Genomic DNA, 20,808 nt, shown 5'->3' with positions numbered 1-20,808 from the left:
CCACTTGGGTGATTCCAATTAATTTGTATGTCACTAAGACAGGAAAAATTGGAAAATCTTCCAATTTGGACAAAGACTTATGAAAAACCCAGATAAAGGTTCTCACTCTCTGACTATTAAAAAGATAACAAGGTTTAGAGTTTAAACAACAAATTAACATACATTGGTAAGACATCATAATTTTCACTCTTTCTTCTCTAGTTTTCTGAAAAATAAAGTAACCATTGAATTCCATGGTTGTACAGAGCATCCAGGTGGCAGGTAAGAGATGGGCTTTATTATCGCCTGGGTTCTGTTACCATAAGAGCCATAGAATAAGTTGTTGCAAAAGATAAGTTAACTTCTTAAAATTCAATCCACCAAATATTTACAGGATTTACTCCTACAATCTAGTTTCTGGGCCCAAAATAGTCATAGATTCACAAATTTACCCACGGGGTGTTAACAAAGGGATTACTTGATGAATGTTATTCACAATATACAGTACATGTGAAAAATAGATCATGCATCTACAGTGCATTACCGATGCGTTGTAATAACATGCATTATATAGCTGGTCATATTGTGTGATATGGTGTGACCAAGCCTTGAGAGATTGAATGACACTGAAGCCTGCTGTACTAACAACATTGCAAGTATATTTTTTCTTGTCAGTGGCCTGAAAGCCACATTCAATACATTCCTATGTAATAGAATAATTTGCCTTTGTTATTAGAACCATCAGAATAGCTAACGTGTTTAGAATTGTTTAAGAAAAAGCATGCATTGATAGCATAAATGTTGTAAAAATATTCTTTGGATGATGAGCTTTAGGGCTGGGGATTGCTAAACCGCACAGGACAAGCAAAAGCTAAACAAACACCATTTTGTATTTTTGTATCATTGTGTATTATATTAAGTGCTGGCGAGAACTGTTTCTCGTTTTTTGTAAACATGATATCAAAAAAAGCCATAAAGAAATGGAAAAAAAAAAAACAATGTCAGCACTCCTCCAAATAGATCCCAGAGCTACAAATGTATTACCATGACAGTGCCAGTTCTGGCAGATCTTGAGCATCCAATGAAACAGTGTTATGCCCCATACACACGGTCGGAAATTCCAACCACAGAATCCGTCAGAATTTTTCCAACAGATTTTGTCCGAAACTTGTCTTGCATACACACGGTCGCACAAAGTTGTCGGAAAATCCGATCGTTCGGAACGAGGTGACGTACAAAACGTACGACGGGACTATGTTGAGCCCAGTAGACAATAGCTTTCATCTCCAAATTTTTTCTGAGCATGCGTGGCACTTTGTGCATCAGAATTCTCTACACACAATCGGAAAAAGTCAGATAAGATTTTGTTGTCGGAAAATTTTAGATCCAGCTCTCAAACTTTTTCCATCTGGAAATTCCGACGGAAAAAGCCTGATAGAGCCCACACATGATCGGATTTTCCGACACCATAATCCGATCAGACTTTTTCCATCGGAATTTCCGACCACGTGTATGGGGCATTAGAGTACATATATAAAGGAGATTGTCACCTGACTGTCAGCTCATTTCAATGGACAACATAATGTTGGGGTACCTATGCAAAGAACACTGTTCACGGGTTAACTCTTTTGTATAAGAACTGTTTTTCATAAACAAAAAATAATCTTATCTATTTATCTACCTTCACTAAATATAAATGGAAAAAGGAAATATTCATATGTCTTACATATGATTGAGTTTCTTGAAACTTAACAATTGGATGGTACGTAACAGTCCTCGGTGCCTACACTAAAGCCCCACCTAACACTGCATTGCTTGAGCTCTTGACACAAACTTGCATTAACAGTAACCCTGCTCTTTAAGGGTTAACCCCCCCCCCCCATTCTCATCTCTCCTGAGCTACTGAACAGATCCACTAACCCCCACCTCATTGTCTTACTTACCTTCAGTGTTTACCATGTCTGCAAATAAATCATTTTCAGTACTGGCTCGATAGCCAAATGCCGTAAATAGGTTTGGATAGATTTTAAAACAATACAGGACATTTGCAAGGAGTGTAGCAAAATAAATTACATTTAGTCCAATACAAAAGAATTAAAAAAACACCTTTTTACTAGAAGAATAAGAAATGGATGGTGAATGTCTGTATACTGATATTCTCTTATTTTCATTTCAAGTTTTCCAGGACTAAAGTCATTAAGGTAAGGCGACATTTGTTTAAAAAATTAAATATAATGTACATCTTCAGTTAATGGTTAGAGGGACAAGTCTTTTAATAAGGTTCACTATAGCTTTTTACTTAGATTTGAACCATTCTCAAGTTGAAATCCTGTGACGATAAGTTCAATTCAAATTTAAAAAAAAATTATAAAAGGTGTAATTAATTTAATTAAAATGTATAACTGTGAAATCTAGGCATAACGTTATGGTGCGCTAATTTAGTATTTCAATACCAAAGTGGCTTTATAAAACCTTGTAGAATATAACGGGGATAAAGAATATCTCCAGCGATAGGGGGACATGGTTGGCCAATTTTCATACCATTGAAATGTCAGTTTCTCACTTCTGTCCTGTATTTATTGTGTCTCTTTTATTCCTCAGGTTCAGTAAAGCAGACATGCAAAATGTGTCTTTTCTACACTCACTTTTTAGTAGTGTGCATGGCCCCTGTCTTACCGAGCTGGAGTAAGTTGGAAAGTTGAATATATATATATATTTATATTTATATATACACACAAATACATTTGTTTTTTTTTAGGGCTGTTACTGATTAAAATTTTCGTGTTCGATTAATCTATTTTTTTTAAATTGATTAATTGACGAATTTCGATTTCTCACATACAGATCCAACTAATTTTAGCTGATCTCCTTGCATTGCAACTCTGCATTAGTCAGTGGTAAATGTAGTATACACTATATACAATCACCGACACTAGTTTGTTTCCACAATCCATGACTTAACTTCACAGTTCACACAAATACGTTTTAAATTCATACAGTAGCGTGACAATCCCTCCACCTCCGGTCTAACTAATCACTCTCACCTTATGGCATGGACCCCTGTGCAAACAGGTGGTCATGCAAGCGGGTATCAAAAGGGTTAACACGGACCATAAACTTCTCTCACGTCTCCTTAGATCTCAGCAAGGACACCAGGTCATGGGTAGAAAGAAAAGATCTAAGTGCTCACCGCTTAAGTACAAGATTTAATTTTTGTGTTCAAACACAAACTAGTCACATAAAGATGATAAAAACACAGCATGTAAAGCCGACAACCGTGTTAGTTCCGTAGGGCAGCAGCGGGTGACATCATGCGTAGCTCCTCCCCCGTACATGTTAAGTTCAATCAGCACTTCAATGTCACTGGACTCCTGCCCTCTTCCCTTCATTAGCAGATGGAGGCACTTTGGGAAGGGGGGAGGATTCCAGTGACGTTGATGTCCGTGACATCACCAGATCTCCCACGGAACTTCCTGAAGACCCGGAAGCCGGTGAAGAGGTGATTACTGATCAAAAGAATTTTGATCGATCAAAAGAATTAATTGATTAATCAAGGAATTAATCTTTAATTTCCACAGCCCTAGTTTTTTTTTACATTACTGAATAATATCAACTTATAAACACAATTATTCTGGTCAAAATAGTCCTGCAAATAAATAAGTACAAGAAAGAAACTGGGTCACTACCATGCTTCTCACTTGCCCTGACTTCATGGGGTTGTCTTTTTTTATGGTCCAGAAACAGGTGGGGGCTTTCAAGTGGTCACCAGACATCTAAATATTGGGGAGTAGTCTAAAGATTTGGGGTGGGACTTAATATGCCAATAGCTGAATAGAGTTCAGCTACAGTATATCACAATCAGATAAATTCTTTTAACTTGGCTCTACTGTTGAGTGCTGGAAATGATCAGCAACAAGCTTTATTCTGATGCTTTCCCTTGTTATACTTTACAGTGTATCCAACACCAGCCTAGGTGATATAGGAGTCCAAGCTGTAGCAGGATTTCTGACTTCAATGCCCTCCTTACTGACAATAAAGTGAGTGTTTCTAATAATGTATAATCTGTAAATTTTTTCAAATTCTAATGATTTAATGACATTTTATTTGTATATTCAGTTATTACAGAAGCTTAGGTAAGATCCTGCCATTAGTATTGCTGATATACAGTACATACTGTACTTACATACATTAGGGCAACATTTGCTGCTGTAACCCCAGCTGAGAAAAATTAGTCAGATGAACAAATGAATGATCTACAATGTATGGGCATTTTTTTGGATACTTCAGCTATTAATTTTCATTTAACTAGGGGTCAGTCCCAATGACTAAGGTCTAATCACTTGACTCAGTCAACAGGGATAAGGGAATAGGAGACACTCAACACTCCTATTTTCCATGTATTTTACATTTCAGAGAATGCATTAGGAAGCATTTTGATTAATTTGCTTCAGCAGAAAAAGTCTTCTTGGTAGTTGAGAGTGACTATGGAAGCTTATGGGAGTTGCCAAGATATATAGAAGCAAGTCAGTGATTCAGGTCCTCATGAACACCCTTAACTGAAATATAATTTATTTGTAGGGTAAAAAAGCTTATTTATGACTTAAGCTGGTCATAGATAAAATATTTTTTTCATAAAAAATGATGGACAGTATGAGGTCTGCCATTTTTGGGGTTTTAGCATGAACACTGCACTTATTGCATAGGGTGGTTGAATCTGATGGATGGCTCTCTCTCCTTAGCGCCACATTTCTAAGTATTTTTCTCCTAATTTTTGATTTATCTCTTCTTCTTAGTTCGGTATAGGCTATAAATTACACCATTGTGTGGATATTGGTGGGCCTAGCGGACACTCCATTGTTGTAGGAAACCTCCCCAGGATTCCTTGGCCTTCATGGCGTTATGAAAAGACCTATCTCCAGTTGTTACAATAGTTCTCGTTTCATGCTGCTGCACTTTATCTACCTTTGTTAGCTAACTCTTGTCCCCACTGTCAAAGCTAAGCCCCTGCGTGGGCGGAACAATAGCATGTTAGCTACTTGTTAAAATGAAGAAAAATGATTGAAACAGAATCTGATGGATGGAAGATCTGGCCACAGAACGATTGTTCTTTAGACAGTTCGTAAAATTAATATTTAGTCATCAAAAGCAGATATAAATACCCTGCAATTGTTTAACTGTTGCGTTTAATTGTGGAGTTCTTGATGTTCATTTGACCTCTTTTTGCATTTGATTTACAGATTGGCACATGTAAACATGTCCCACATTGGAGTGACATCACTGGCAGAAAGAATTAGATTCTGCAATTCCATTTTAAACATCATGTAAGTTTCTGTTAACTTCTAGCTTCAAATCTGCAGAAGTTCTTTTTACTTTCATTCCAGCATCAGAGCATTTAAAATATTTAGAGTACTAAAAGCTCTGGACGGGTCATTTTCCATTTATTACCTGATCATTTTGCATTAAGATGAGTACATTAAAGTGATTCAAAACCTTTAATTAAAAAAAACAAAAAAAAACAAACATATCATACTTACCTTATCTGTGCAATGGTTTTGCACAGAGCAGCCCTAAACCTCCTCTTCTGGGCTCCCCCCATTGGCACTCCTGGCCCCTCTTCTCCTGCGAGTGCCCTCATAGTTAGCCATTTGCTATGGGGGGACTCATGCGTGCTTGATCTTGAGTTGTTCTGCCTGCGTACATAAACACGTAATGTGTACAATGTTGGGTATTCTTTGCAAAGTAGGTTTTTGCCATGTTCACTAGGCCCTTCACTAGGATCGGAGGAATATTTCCATGCAAAGTGTACAGCCAAGTGAAAGACGTAGTAAACAATGGTAAAATCTGCACGTTACAAGAACTTCAAAAAGACACAGAGGTGATGAAAATTGACATATGGAGGTACAACCAATTGAAACATTTTGTGGGGAAATAACCAAAATTACCAATCCCAATTCACACCACAGAGGATTATACTACGATGGAGAGAATCGTTGTGAAGGGAAATTCAAAAAATAACATTGCACGACTTTATAAAATCCTTTCAGACGGAGAGGGAGCGGAGGTCCCTCCATATGTCAAGAATTGGGAAAGGGAAATAGGAATTAACTGCACTAAACCTAGGCTAGAAAAAAATTGGAAACTGACACATGGCTCAGCGATAGACTCCAAGATGGTTGAAACAAATTACAAATGCTTGGCGCGATGGTATTATATGCCTGATAGAATTAGTAATTTCCAGCAAGAGAGGTCCTCCGAGTGTTGGAGATGGTGTAAAATCAAAGGTACAATGCTCCACATATGGTGGGAGTGCCCCATCATTAAAAAGTTTTGGGTAGAGATCTTAGAACTTATAAAATTAATTACTAACGAAACTATTTCAGCGGACCCATGGACGTGTTTATTCCACGGGACAATTAGAACTGTGAGACAACAGAAAGCCCAAAAATTTGTGAGTGGATATTTGGAGTAAACATAGTACAAAAATTAGAGAGGGAGGAAGAATGCGAGGAGGACCAATTAGAAGAGGTAGACCGGAAGGACAAATGGAAAAAGTGGGATAAGTTTAAAAGTTCTTGGAGATATGTGAGGGAGATAATTCAATGAACTAAAAAAAAAAAGATCGGAGAGAGGCGTGGAGAAGGGAGGATTAGGGGAGAGGATAAGAAAAGTAAGGGAAAGGCCTTTTAGGATTGAAATATAGGTGCACGGGGGGCTGGGGAAAAGAGAGGGTTTAACCACTTGGGATCCGCGCTATTGCCGAATGACGGCATTAGCGCGGACCTAGATTGCCGGGACTACGTCTATTGACGTCGTCCCGGTTACGAGCGGCCTGCGCGCCCCCTGAGGGGCGCGCGCGGCCCGCTCTGTGATCGGCGAGTCCGTGAGACTCGCCTGATCACCGATCCGTGTAAGGGGTCGATCCCGACCCCTTATCACGTGATCAGCTGTCAGCCAATGACAGCTGATCATGTGATAAAACGGAGCCGGTAATCGGCTAGTATTCCTCCTCGCGCTGACAGCGCGAGGAGAAAAAAAAAAAGCCGATCGCCGGCGGCCGTGTTCGGGACATCAGTCCCGATCACGGCCAGCAATTCAAGCGGACACCTGCCCCCTGCCAGTGCCCACCTGCCACCCGCAGTGCCATCCTGAAATAAAGTAAGTGCCCCCCTGTCAGTGCCACCCAGCAGTGCCCATAGTGCCCACAGTGCCACCCAGCAGTGCCCACAGTGCCACCCAGCAGTGCCCACAGTGCCACCCACAGTGCCACCCAGCAGTGCCACCCACAGTGCCACCCAAAATCTGCCTCAAAGGTGCTGCACCCCAGTGCCGCCCATCAGTGCCCAGCAGTGCCGCCCATCAGTGCCCAGCAGTGCCGCCCATCAGTGCCCAGCAGTGCCACCTATCAGAGCCACCTATCAGTGCCACCTATCAGTGCCCATCAGTCCCATCTATCTGTGGTACCTATCAGTGCCCATCCGTGCCACCCATCCGTGCCACTTATCCGTGCCACCCATCCGTGCCATCTTATCTGTGCCCATCTTTGCCCATCAGTGCCGCCTTATCTGTGCCCATCGGTGCCGCCTTATCTGTGCCTATTAGTGCCGCCTTAACTATGCCTATCAGTGCCCACCAGTGCAGCCTATCAGTGCCCACCAATGCAGCCCATCAGTGCCCACCAATGCAGCCCATCAGTGCCCACCAATGCAGCCTATCAGTGCCGCCTAATCAGCGCACTTCAATGAAGGAGAAAAATGACCCGTTTGCAAAATTTTATAACAAACTATTAAAACATGATTTTTTTTTTTTGCATCTTTTTTTGTTTGTTGAGCAAAAAATAAAACTCCGAGCTGTAACTAAATACCACCAAAAGAAAGCTCTATTTGTGGGAAAAAAATGATAAAAATTTCATTTGGGTACAGTGTTGTATGACCGCGTAATTGTCACTCAAAGTGCATCAGCGCTGAAAGCTGAAAATTGGTCTGGGACTGAGGGGGGTTTAAGTGCCCAGTAAGCAAGTGGTTAAATAAAGATTGTTTGTAATTTTAACTGCTTTATATTTTCTTGTATGCTGGAAAATTTATAAAACGAAATAAAGAATTAATAAATAAAAAAAATCCCCATTCTTGAAATGGTATGGTAAGGCAGCCTTACCTCTCAGGAACGACTTAATTTTTTTGGTATTTACATGTATTCTGACTTTGTCAGAGCAGAAATGTCAGGCTTTAAAAATAACCTTTGCTTTGCCCATACACTTGTGGTCCTATCAGCAGCCCATAATGGACTCATCTATCCTTTGTTCCCATACTATTCTGTTCAGCCATATGCAAAAATACTTTTTCTTAACAAGGGACATTCTTCAGTCGAATATACACTTTTATGTATCATTTTGTAAAGCTCTGCACAAACTGTTGGTGCTACATAAATCTTGTATAATAACCCCTTCCTGACGACCGCATGCATATATGCGACCTCAAAGAAGTGGGTTTTTATCAGTGGGGCTGCATATATGTGTACCTCTCTTTGTGTTGGGAGCATACTGAACAGCACTCTCCCAGCAGAGAGATGAGAGCCTGGGTCTCATACTAACGATCGGGACCCAGAACTCCTGGTTTCCGGGTCACCTGATCGATGTGATAGCCTCTTATTGGCTATTAATGTGATCAGTCACTGTGAGCCTGCCCTTGTGCTTACTTCCTCTTCTTAATGAAGAGAAAGATACATTGCATCTTTCTCTTTTTGCAGGAGAGGAAGTAATAAACAAACAAAAGTGTATAAAAAATAAAATAAAAGAGAAAAAATATCTAGATCAAGGTTTGGCAGGGTTAGTTTCATGGTCAAAGGTCACGGTCATGGTCAAAGGTCATGGTCAGCATATTTTGGGTAGAACTTTTTTTTAAAACAATTGGTGCCAGTGTTTTTAGGCAGGGTATAAAAAGAGCAAAATGCTTGTTTCTGTGCCCTGCTCTGGGTACAATCAACAACTAACATACACATGTGATATCGCTGCGATCGTCAGGAGATGGAGAATTTATTTTAGGTTGTTCTTAGGTGGTAGATTATGGTAATAGCAAGAATATATAGCTAAATAAAAAAAATAAAAAAAGGATTTTGTTTTATTATTTTGGGCCAGTTTTCTTTTGACAATTATAAAAATCAGGAGATATCTGTTACCATTTACCACCAAATGAAAGCCCAATTTGTCCTGAAAAAAAGGCATAATCCACTTGGTTGCAAGTAGTTGTGATGATATGTACAGTTTTACTAACACATGTCAAAGTAGCAAAATTATGGTTAGGCATTAACATTTGTTTTACCTTAGTCACAAAGGGGATAATAATAACATTTGGCCTAAAATGCAGATAAAAAAAGACTCTTTAATATTTATTTGACTACAGAACTGCCATTATTCTAGAAACCATTATACACAGACCCCTTCTCATATAATCAGCCTGGATATTTCACTCTATTTGTAGTAGTGCATATTTTAACGCTCTGGCCCAGTAGGTAGGCTCAATGCATTTTTGTACATCTTTGCACTGGGTGAGAGTGAATTTCAGTGTATACCATAGTGGTTTTAAACAATATAAAATTAATAAAAACATCACTTTACAATTTATAATTTTGTTAACCGAGCGGAGCTGAAAAGAGATGTATTGCACACCAGGGGCCCCTTTTTGCTATTGCCTTCTATTTGTCCATTCTGTCCTTCAGCAAGAACTTATCTAAAGCTTTAAAAGCCACTCATATGAGAAAATGTATTTGTTTATTACCTTTTGCCAAGAGATAACATGAGGATCTTTGATTTCTTCCCCATGCTAATTTTCCTAATAAAAACAGAAGAGGCAGTGCTTACTTATAGGCATACATACTACAGACATTAGAGAGCTCCATTATTCTGAGATGCAGATAGCATGGTAAGCTGCATTGTGAAAAATACCAAATAGTTATAATTTTAAAGGGTAAGTGCACTTCTAGAAAAGAAGGAAATAAAAGTACAGACCTCAGGTTCTTACTGCCCAGAGTGCCCTTAGCTGCAGTAGTGTTAACTTCTTCAAGATCCATGGAAAATATCCTGTTTATGATGGTTCCATTTGAAGGGAGTGATGGCCATCCAAGGTATATGTGCTGGGCGTAACCTCCCTGGCGGTATTCCAGAGTCTGGCTCGGGGTAAGATTTCATTACCATAAGCGGTATTCCCGAGCCAGACTTGGGATTGCATCGCTGAATCCATGGACGGGGTTACTTACCTTGTCCCCTGGATCCAGCGAAGTCACCCTGATGTGATCAGCGAGCCGCCGTGTCTCGCTCGATCTGTGACAGTGCGGAGCTCCGTTCCCTGCGAGCGTTGCAACGCACAGGGACTGATTTCGGCACCAAATTCAAAAAGTAAAAAACACAGTATAGATACAGTGTACTGTATCAAATAATTACACATCCCCTTTGTCCCTAGAGGTTTGTCCAGTGTCCTGCATGCAGTTTTATATTCTAAATACTGTTCTTTCTGCCAGGAAACTGGAGATTGTCCATAGCAACCAAAAAATTTCCGTTTACATCAAAAGGGGTTATAGACCAGCTATAAAACAGCGATAATGAATCAGACTCACTCACAGAATTGAGCGATAGTAATTTGTGGGGAAATCATCAAACACTAAAAGTAATGACAGCGACAATTCTACAACTCAGCACATTTCAGTGTTTTTGATTTGATTACATTATTGAATAATTTTTATTATTATTATATTATTATTTGTTATAATTATTTATAGTTATTTATTTTATTATATATATATATATATATATATATATATATATATATATATATATATAATTATTATATTATAATTTATGATTTCATATTTCAAATTTTATCATACCCGGGATGTCTATTAGACTCTTGTTTGGATGGATTTAAGTGAATCATTTCCAAGAATTAGAGGCCTAAAATATAAAACACCAAATTTCCATGCAAAATAATGGTACCGCTTTTAGCACCTAAAATCTGAAATAATCATACCGCCAGGGAGTTGGATTTGTCATGTAAAGTCATTTCTGGTTAAAGTGTTACTAAACCCAGGACCCTGCATTCGCTATATCTGGTCTCCTACATTACAAAGAACACAAAAATGCAAATATTTTAGTAAATATAAATTGCTAAATATCTTTTCTCATCAGCAGTAGATATCAGTCTTTTGACTTCTATCAGTGTCTGGTTAAAGCCTGTAGGAGGAGTTTTCATTCTGATCTGATTTTCCTATGAGGCTACAGGACCCCTGACATTCCCCTGGACAGTGCTGATTGGCCCTGTGTCAGTCACATGCACCCTACCAAGAAAAAAACTCTCTAGCAATATACACCAATCTGAGCATGTGCCTCCAAGGCTCTGTACTATCAAGAGATGGATTGGTGACAGTGGAAGAAGGAGAGGATCAGAGAAGACAAGATCAAACAGCCTTTTTACACAATACGCAGAATTAACCCCCTAGGTTCCACAGTAAGTATAGCAAGCATGCTTTACTGCAAATACAGACTGATTTTACTGTAGTGGGTTTAGTAACACTTTAATTTGATGAAAATGATGGGGCTGGGGTGTCACAGTTTCTTTCCAAAAGTGCTCCTACCCTTTTAATTGTCAATGTTAAAAATAAACTTGAAATTTTAAAGTGGGAAAACCCATTTAAATGAAAAAACAAGCAATTGCCCAGTCGCCTAATTACTGATAAAGACATGTTTGCATTCTGTATATTTTGATACATATTTTTTTTACAGGATATCTGATAATGACATTGGTGAAGAGGGGGCTTTAGCCATTAACAATTTACTGACTCAGAAGAGGAATTTCAAAGCCATAAAGTAAGTTGGGTTGTTATGTAGATCAAGGATTAACTTTATTTAAATAATCTCCTAATAGTAATCTTCAGTGACTACTCTATGGTTATTTACTAAGTATTGCAGAATCAAAATATATTTTTTTCTATGTTGACTTATTTTACACTGCTTCAGTTATAAACATTACATATGTCCCTATCTATGTAGTGTATCTGGTTGCTTCGTGGGAACTACTGATGGAGGGAGACAGTTTCTTGCAGAACTATCCAAGTGTCCAGAACTTCAGGAAATACAGTAAGAAACTAACTGACAGCTCAAAGTGTATTCATTACTGTTTATTTAATTGACAGATGGTTTATCAAAGTGATTGTAAACGATCATCTTGTAAAGCAATCCATCCAGTTCAAAATAGAAATGAAAGGAAAACATTTTTGTATAGATATATAAAAAAAAATCACATTCTCTGTGTTCTGAGCTGCATAAGAGCTGGGGGAGGAGAATCAGCAGTACAATGAGCTGCCCAGTGCAATGGTGGGGGGGGGGGGGGGTCAGGACAAGTCTGATCATTGGAGGAGAGTACACTGAGGCCGCGTACACACGGGCGGACTGTTCGCCCAACCTTGTCCGCTGAACAGTGTTTGGGCGGACAGTCCGCTCGTGTGTGGGCTTTCAGCGGACAGTTTGACGGACAAAGTCTTTCGGAAATTCCGAAAAACTGTCCGCTGAAACTGTGTTTGAGCGAACAGTCCGCCCGTGTGTAGGCTACTTTCGAAATGAGCAAACTGTTCCCGCTCGGAGGAAAGTCTGCTCATTTCGAGCACGTGTGAAGGTAGGCGGGGCCCGCGACGGAGACGTCGCGGGCTCCGCCGCCTGGAATGGGCTTAAAGGGGAACCCCAACGCCGAAAAAAATCGGCGTGGGGGTTCCCCCAAAGTCCACAACAGACCCTTGTCCGAGCACGCTACCCGGCCGGCCAGGAAAGGGGGGCGAGCGAGCGCGCCCCCCCTCCTGAGCCGCACTGTAAAAGAGCTACAAGAGGGCGCGGTGGCCCGGCAGAAGAACCGAAGGCGGCGACAGAAGAACGGAAGGCAGCGGCGACAGAAGACCGGGCCACCGCCTGCAAAAGAGCTACAAGAAGGCGCGGTGGCCCGGCAGAAGAACCGAAGAGGGGGACAAGACCCCCGAAGTCGGGAGAAGAGGCCGGCGGCGGGGAGGAAGAAAGCCGGGCTCCTCCGCTAGTAAAAGAGCTACACGAAGATAGCGGAGGAGTCCGGCGAGAAGACCCCCGAAGACGGAAGACCCCCGGAGCTGTGCAATAAAATATTTTTTCTCTGTGTTGTGTTTTTTTTTGTACTTTATTTCACAGGTGAATGGGTAGGGGTACATTGTACCCCATACTCATTCACATAGGGTGGGGGGCCGGTATCCGGGGGCCCCCTTCTTAAAGGGGGCTCCCGGATTCCGATAAGCCCCCCGCCCGCAGACCCCCGACAACCAACGGCCAGGGTTGTCGGGAAGAGGCCCTTGTCCTCATTAACATGGGGACAAGGTGCTTTGGGGTGGGGGGGCCGCGCGGCCCCCCCTTCCCCAAGGCACCCCCCATGTTGAGGGCACGCGGCCTGGTACGGCTCAGGAGGGGGGGCGCGCTCGCTCGCCCCCCTTTCCTGGCCGGCCGGGTAGCGTGCTCGGACAAGGGTCTGTTGTGGACTTTGGGGGAACCCCCACGCCGATTTTTTTCGGCGTTGGGGTTCCCCTTTAAGTCCATTCCAGGCGGCGGAGCCCGCGACGTCTCCTTCGCGGGCCCCGCCTACCTGTACACGCGCTCGAAATGGGCGGATTTGCCTCCGCCTTACGTGGGTGAGTCCGTTCATTTCAAAAGTTGAGCGAACTGTTTGGCAAACAGTTCGCTGAAACAGTCCGCTCAAAAAGTGCCGTGTGTGGCCATGTCCGTCCATGCTAATTTTGAGCGGACTGTTTGCCGAAACTGTTTGACAAACAAAGTTGGGCGAACAGTCCGCCCGTGTGTACGCGGCCTGAGTTCCCAGCATAGCTAGAGAACTGACCACGGTGTGCTCTCCTTAATGTGGTCAGTTTTAAATAGGAAAGCAGAGGGACTGGCAGGAACACCAGGGATTTCACACAAAGGAAGCAATACAAAGAGGACAGGATACTTTCTCATACACGTATATGGTACAGCAGGCACATATCAGGAATATATAGTGTTGGGGTAACAAACGCTTTTATTGAATAAAACCGGTCACAGACATGAGCAATTCATATGTTATGGAGATGAGGATAGTGGAGGTGTTCTGTAGTTCACAATGGAGAACTCAGGAATGGCTGACAATGTTGCTTGGAATTTCTAACGCCCACCAAACCACCTGCCCCCTGGACCCTATTCCCTCTCAAACACTATGGTCGCCCTCTGACTCTGTCCTACACTCTCTAACTCACATCTTCAATCTCTCCCTCACCTCTGGCATTTTTCCCAATGCTCTAAAACATGCACTGGTCACCCACATACTTAAAAAGCCATCCTTGGACCCTACCAATCTTAACAACCTACGCCCTGTCTCCTTGCTCCCCTTTTCCTCTAAACTCCTTGAACGCCTGGTTTACAACCAACTGAGTGACCACCTCATTAAAAATAACCTTCTTGATCCCCTTCAATCTGGATTTCACCCTCAACACAGTATGACCGTACTGTATACCTGCTGCCTTTATCAACTATTGAGGTTTCCTATTGTTGATTGGTTACAGGCATCACCTCTATCTATTAGTATTTGGTATTTTGCACTTGGTCACTTTATTTTTGCGCATTTGCACTATTTTATCATATTGATTGATTACAGCGCAGCACTATTCTTTATTGCAAATGAATAGGGGTACTCATTCAAAAGGGGGGGGGTGGGCTTGTATCTAGGAACCCCCCTTATTGTTCCAGATTCCGATAAGCCCCCCACCCGCAGACCCCCCACATCCACTGGGCCAGAGTTGTGGGGAAGAGGCCCTTGTCCTCATCAACATGGGGACAAAGTGCTTTGTTGGGGGGGGGGGGTGCCCCTCTGGCAAAATACCCCTCCCATGTTGAGGGTATGTGGCCTGGTATGGCCTGGATTGTCCTCCCCAATTCACCCTGAAGATGGCAGGACACACCTATCACCAGATGCATAGCTCTGGCAAATCCATGAACAAGCACCTCCAGCATCCCTCCCCACCTAATGCATGCGCAAAGTGCTCTCCTTTATGCACCATGGGAAAAAAACAAACACAAATAATGCAGTCTTTCACTAGTAATAACTATGGATGAGCTCAGGCAACCCACACATGCAGAGCCCACCAGAAAGTCGGCACTGCACAGCGCTAATCACAGGCAGTGAGACATTTCTCGAGCTCTGCAGCCACGGATTGGGAAAATGTCTCACTGCCTGCAATCAGCGCTCTGCAGTGCCAACTTCCTGGCGGGCTCTGCAGGTGCGGGTTGCGAACATGCCTGAGCATACAACAATATTTTTTCTCTAAATCTTTCTTGTAACATAGATGTGTGTCCTGCAACTTAAACAGTTTTTTTTCCCCATTTCCTTTAAAAGACCAAGCTTCCAGCAAAAGTTGACTCAATTCATCTAACACTGACATACATATAGTTAAAACTTTTATTAAAAAAATAAAAAATAAACTGTTGCTGTAACTGCCTAAAAAGTGTTAGCTAGAATTAGGTCTTAAATTAGTTGATCTAAAGTTGATCTAAATGTATTTGTCCATCTAAAGCCGGCCATACATATATTGAATCTTGGCTTGCTCAGCAGGGACCTGCCGCAATTCAATCCATCTATGGTCAGGATGAATGTACCTAAGTTGATCCATCGATTAACTTGGGTACAATGAGAATGTCTGATTTTCAGCATGCAATTATTGCCAGCGGCTATAGCCACCAGCAGTAATCACTGTGCTCTCCTGGCAGGAGGACTCCCCACGCTAACCCCTCTCCCCGCCTGGAGAACACAATAGCTTAACAGGAGTTATTCCCCCATTAACACAGTCAGTGATTTTATTTCCTGCAGCCACAGGTTGCATTTGTGGGCTAATTCTCCAAGCATGTTGTTACATTGCAGCTCCTGTGGCTCATTCAAAGGACCCTGTTTGGAGGCACCACTGCACAGTGAAAAGCTGGCCATTAGGGATGAGCTTCGTGTTCGAGTCGAACGCATGTTCGACTCGAACATCGGTCGTTCGTGAGTTCGCCGAATTCCGAACGTTTGGGCCGTTCGCGGCAAAATTCGTGTGGCCCACAATGCACTGCGATGGCGCAATGCATTGCTGTCTCACGATTGGCCAAGCATGCACTGTGACCCCGCATGCTTGGCCAATCGCAGCGCCAGTAGCGGGAAGAGCAATGGTTGGTCACAGGCATCCTGCCTGTGGCCAATCATAGCTCAGACAGTGTAGTGCACGCCCCACACTATATAAAGCTGCCTTTCAGGCGGCCTCGTGTAGTGTTTGTTAGCATCTGAAGCAGTGGGTGTTCTGTGTACCTTCAACACAGTTACACACCAATCGTTTTTGGCTGATTTACTATTTTGCTCTTGTGTAGTGGTTACTGTCTGTGCCCTGACCGCAGTATACACCACTATATTCACCTCACCTATATAGCTAGTGATCTAGCTTTAATAATAGAGCTTGCAGTCAGTAGTGTTAGTGCGTGCTGTCTGCGTGCTCTGTACCCAGTACATACCACTATATACACCTACATAGCTGTTCTCTATTTGAGCCCGATTGTCATTTGCTGGAGTTATTGGAAGTTGTGTGTGCCTCCAGCACAGCACAGTATACAGCTGTATATGCCCCTTTAACTCTGCTGTTTTCTTGTTATTGTCTGCGTGCCCTGACCGCAGTATACACCGTGATATTCACCTCACCTATATAGCTAGTGGTCCATCTTTAACAATAGAGCTTGCAGTCAGCAGTGTCACTCAGGAGATAGTGCGTGCTGTGTGCCTGCTCTGTACCCAGTACATACCGCTATTATCCACCTACATAGCTGTTCTCTATTTGGGCCCGATTGACATCTGCTGGAGTTATTGGAAGTTGTGTGTGCCTCCAGCACAGCACAGTATACAGCTGTATATACCCCTTTAACTCTGCTGTTTTCTTGTTATTGTCTGCGTGCCCTGACCGCAGTATACACCGTGATATTCATCTCACCTATATAGCTAGTGGTCCATCTTTAACAATAGAGCTTGCAGTCAGCAGTGTCACTCAGGAGATAGTGCGTGCTGTGTGCCTGCTCTGTACCCAGTACATACCGCTATTATCCACCTACATAGCTGTTCTCTATTTGGGCCCGATTGACATCTGCTGGAGTTATTGGAAGTTGTGTGTGCCTCCAGCACAGCACAGTATACAGCTGTATATACCCCTTTAACTCTGCTGTTTTCTTGTTATTGTCTGCGTGCCCTGACCGCAGTATACACCGTGATATTCACCTCACCTATATAGCTAGTGGTCCATCTTTAACAATAGAGCTTGCAGTCAGCAGTGTCACTCAGGAGATAGTGCGTGCTGTGTGCCTGCTCTGTACCCAGTACATACCGCTATTATCCACCTTCATAGCTGTTCTCTATTTGGGCCCGATTGACATCTGCTGGAGTTATTGGAAGTTGTGTGTGCCTCCAGCACAGCACAGTATACAGCTGTATATACCCCTTTAACTCTGCTGTTTTCTTGTTATTGTCTGCGTGCCCTGACCGCAGTATACACCGTGATATTCACCTCACCTATATAGCTAGTGGTCCATCTTTAACAATAGAGCTTGCAGTCAGCAGTGTCACTCAGGAGATAGTGCGTGCTGTGTGCCTGCTCTGTACCCAGTACATACCGCTATTATCCACCTACATAGCTGTTCTGTATTTGGGCCCGATTGGCATCTGCTGGAGTTATTGGAAGTTGTGTGTGCTTCCAGCACAGCACAGTATACATCTGTATATACCCCTTTAACTCTGCTGTTCTATAAAAAAGGCATCTGCAGGAGTTAGTGGGTGTTGTGTGCCTCCAGCACAATATAAACTACCCAACTACTGTTTTACCCAACTCCCTTCAGGCCATTACCATGTCTGGAAGGCCAGCAAGGAGAGGCAGACAGGCGCGAGCCGATAAAAGAGGGCAAGCAGGCTCTGTGTCTAGAGACAACAGTGCTGGTCGGGGACGCGGTGCATTGTCATCAGCACGTGGCCATGGGACATGCTTGTCCTTCTTTTCTGCAGCTGGACATGTTGAACCGCAACATGCCAACGACTTGGTAGAGTGGATGACCAAGCCCTCTTCATCCTCCTCATTCTCTCTCACCCAGTCTCAGGGTAGTAGAAAAGCAGCTGCCAACACATCGTCGTCCCTCCTCTCAATGTCATCATCAGTGACTCCTTCCCTAGACCCACCACGTCCTCCTGAGGAGTCTCCTGAACTCTTTGAGCACAGTGTTGGGTACATGCTCCAGGAGGATGCCCAGTGTTTGGTGGGCTCTGATGATGACACTCAGCTAGAGGAAGGCAGTAGCGTGAGCACAGAGAGAGGGGATGCTCAAGAAGGACAGCAATCTGGCAGTAATGTTCCACAAGCTGCAGCATACTGCCAGGTTTGCTACAGCGATGAAGAGGGAGGGGATGATGAGGGCACTGACTCCACATGGGTGCCTGGAAGGAGGGAGGAGGAGGAGGAGGAGGAGGAGGCACATGTCCAACGAGGCAGGATGCCCTCCGGGGGCCAGCTTAGGGGCAGCACACCGACTGAATCACACCGCAGAGCTCCGCCTGCGCAGAGCGCTTCCTCTGCGCGTTATTCTAAAAGTTCTTTGGTGTGGGCCTTTTTTGAGACGAGTGCATCAGATCGCACCGCTGCTATTTGCAACATATGTCTCAAGCGTATCTCACGTGGCCAAAACATCAGCCGCTTGGGCACCACATGCTTGACCAGACATATGTTGACCTGCCATGCAGCTCGTTGGCAAGCATACCTCAAAGACCCACACCAAAGAACAAAGCGGACCTCTCCTTGCTCCTCATCAGCTGGCATCTCCAACCCCACTAGACCTTCAGTCCTCTCTGAAACCTGCTCTGAGAGGAATGAAGGTGTAGAATTAGGTGTGTCACAGCCAAGTGCTTCCGGGAACTCTGCTAGTGGTACATCCACGTCCGATTATAGCAGACAAATGTCCCTGCCCCAGCTGCTGGACCGGCGGAAGAAATTTACTCCCAGCCATCCACATGCCCAGCGGTTGAATGCTAGCTTGGCTAAATTGCTAGCACTTCAACTGCTGCCTTTTCAGTTGGTAGATTCGGCCCCCTTCCGTGAGTTTGTACAATGTGCGGTTCCTCAGTGGCAGGTCCCCAAACGCCACTTTTTCTCACGGAAGGCAATTCCGGCTCTCTACCGGCATGTGGAAGGCAATGTCCTTGCCTCGCTGGACAGGGCGGTCAGCGGTAAGGTGCATATTACCGCTGACTCATGGTCCAGCAGGCATGGACAGGGACGTTACCTGTCTTTCACGGCCCATTGGGTCACTCTTCTGGCTGCTGGGAAGGATGCAGGACAAGGTGCAGTAGTATTGGAGGTTGTTCCGCCACCACGCCTCCAAAATGCTACTATTGGTTGTGACACACCTCTCTCCTCCACCCCCTCCTCTTCTTCTTCCTCCACGGCCTCTTCCAGTGCTCTATCCTCAGAACCAGCGGTGCTCCGTAGGCGTTGCAGGGGCTACGCAAGTACGCAGGCAAAACGATGCCATGCCGTGCTTGCGCTGGTTTGTTTGGGGGACAGGAGCCACACTGGGGCGGATGTTTTGTCAGCTCTGCAGGGGCAGGCCGAGAGGTGGTTGACGCCACGCCAGCTTAAGCCAGGAATGGTGGTTTGCGACAATGGCACCAACCTCCTCTCCGCCCTCCGACAGGGACAACTGACCCATGTGCCCTGTGTAGCTCACGTCCTTAACCTGGTGGTGCAGCGGTTCTTGGGCAGGTACCCCGGCTTACAGGATGTCCTGAAACAGGCCAGGAGAGTCTGTGTGCATTTCCGCCGATCATTTAATGCCTGTGCTCGGCTGGCTGAGCTCCAAAAGGAGTTGAACCTGCCCAAGAACCGCCTTATATGTGACATGCCCACCAGATGGAACTCAACATTGGCCATGCTGCAGCGGCTGCACACGCAGCAGAGGGCCATCAATGAGTACCTGTGCGACTACGGCACCAGGACAGGGTCAGGAGAGCTTGGTTTTTTCTCACCACGCCAGTGGGGCATGATCAGGGATGCATGCACTGTCCTGTCACCGTTTGAGGAGGCCACAAGGATGGTGAGCAGTGACAGTGCATGCATCAGTGACACTATACCTCTTGTCCACCTCTTGGAGCATACGCTGCGTGGAATAATGGACAGGGCACTTGAGGCAGAACAGAGGCAGGAAGAGGAGGACTTCCTTGCCTCTCAAGGCCCCCTTTATCCAGACAGTGTTCCTGCTGTGCCACCCATCACACAGGAAGAGGGTGAGGAGGAGGAAGAGGAGGAGGAGGATGATTGTGTCAGCATGGAGGTGGAGGCTGGCACTCAGCATCAGCAGCAGCAGTCTTATAGGGATGATTTACAGTCCCAAGAAACACGTGGACTTGTACGTGGCTGGGAGGAGGTAGCTGCGGATCATGTTGTCCTTAGTGACCCAGAGGACTCCGGACCGAATGCCTCAGCTAACCTACGCTGCATGGCCTCCCTGATCCTGCAAAGCCTGCGGAAGGATCCTCGTATTCTTCGGATCAAGGAGAGGGACCATTACTGGCTGGCCACTCTCCTTGATCCACGGTACAAGGGTAAGGTTGCCGACCTTATCTTGCCATCGCAGAGGGAGCAGAGGATGAGACATCTCCGGGAGGCCTTGCAGAAAGCTCTGTGCAACGCGTTCCCAGAGACTGGGAGGTCACAAACTCCTGGTCCTGGACAACGTGTTGCTGAGGCATCAGTCAGAAG

At 44.2% G+C, this 20,808-nt stretch overlaps 1 protein-coding gene across 2 annotated transcripts in view; it reads left to right on the top strand.

Annotated features, from left to right (window-relative positions):
• NLRC5 (NLR family CARD domain containing 5) overlaps positions 1-20,808 on the top strand; it is a 286,405-nt gene that overhangs the window by 175,769 nt on the left and 89,828 nt on the right. For both annotated transcript variants that reach the window (XM_077454771.1, XM_077454764.1), the window contains 7 exons: positions 202-261; positions 2,157-2,180; positions 2,581-2,664; positions 3,933-4,016; positions 5,217-5,300; positions 11,747-11,830; positions 12,014-12,100. In XM_077454771.1, the coding sequence (XP_077310897.1) occupies positions 202-261; positions 2,157-2,180; positions 2,581-2,664; positions 3,933-4,016; positions 5,217-5,300; positions 11,747-11,830; positions 12,014-12,100 (507 nt within the window). The remainder of the gene's footprint in view (positions 1-201; positions 262-2,156; positions 2,181-2,580; positions 2,665-3,932; positions 4,017-5,216; positions 5,301-11,746; positions 11,831-12,013; positions 12,101-20,808) is intronic.

The sequence above is a fragment of the Lithobates pipiens genome, unplaced genomic scaffold (assembly GCF_037356315.1).
Source record: "Lithobates pipiens isolate NorthernLeopardFrog02 unplaced genomic scaffold, aLitPip1_a1.2 Scaffold_10, whole genome shotgun sequence".
In the NCBI taxonomy this organism is placed as follows: Eukaryota; Metazoa; Chordata; class Amphibia; order Anura; family Ranidae; genus Lithobates; species Lithobates pipiens.
The sequence above is the reverse complement of the archived record's forward strand: the minus strand, read 5'-3'. Positions and strand labels throughout refer to the sequence as shown.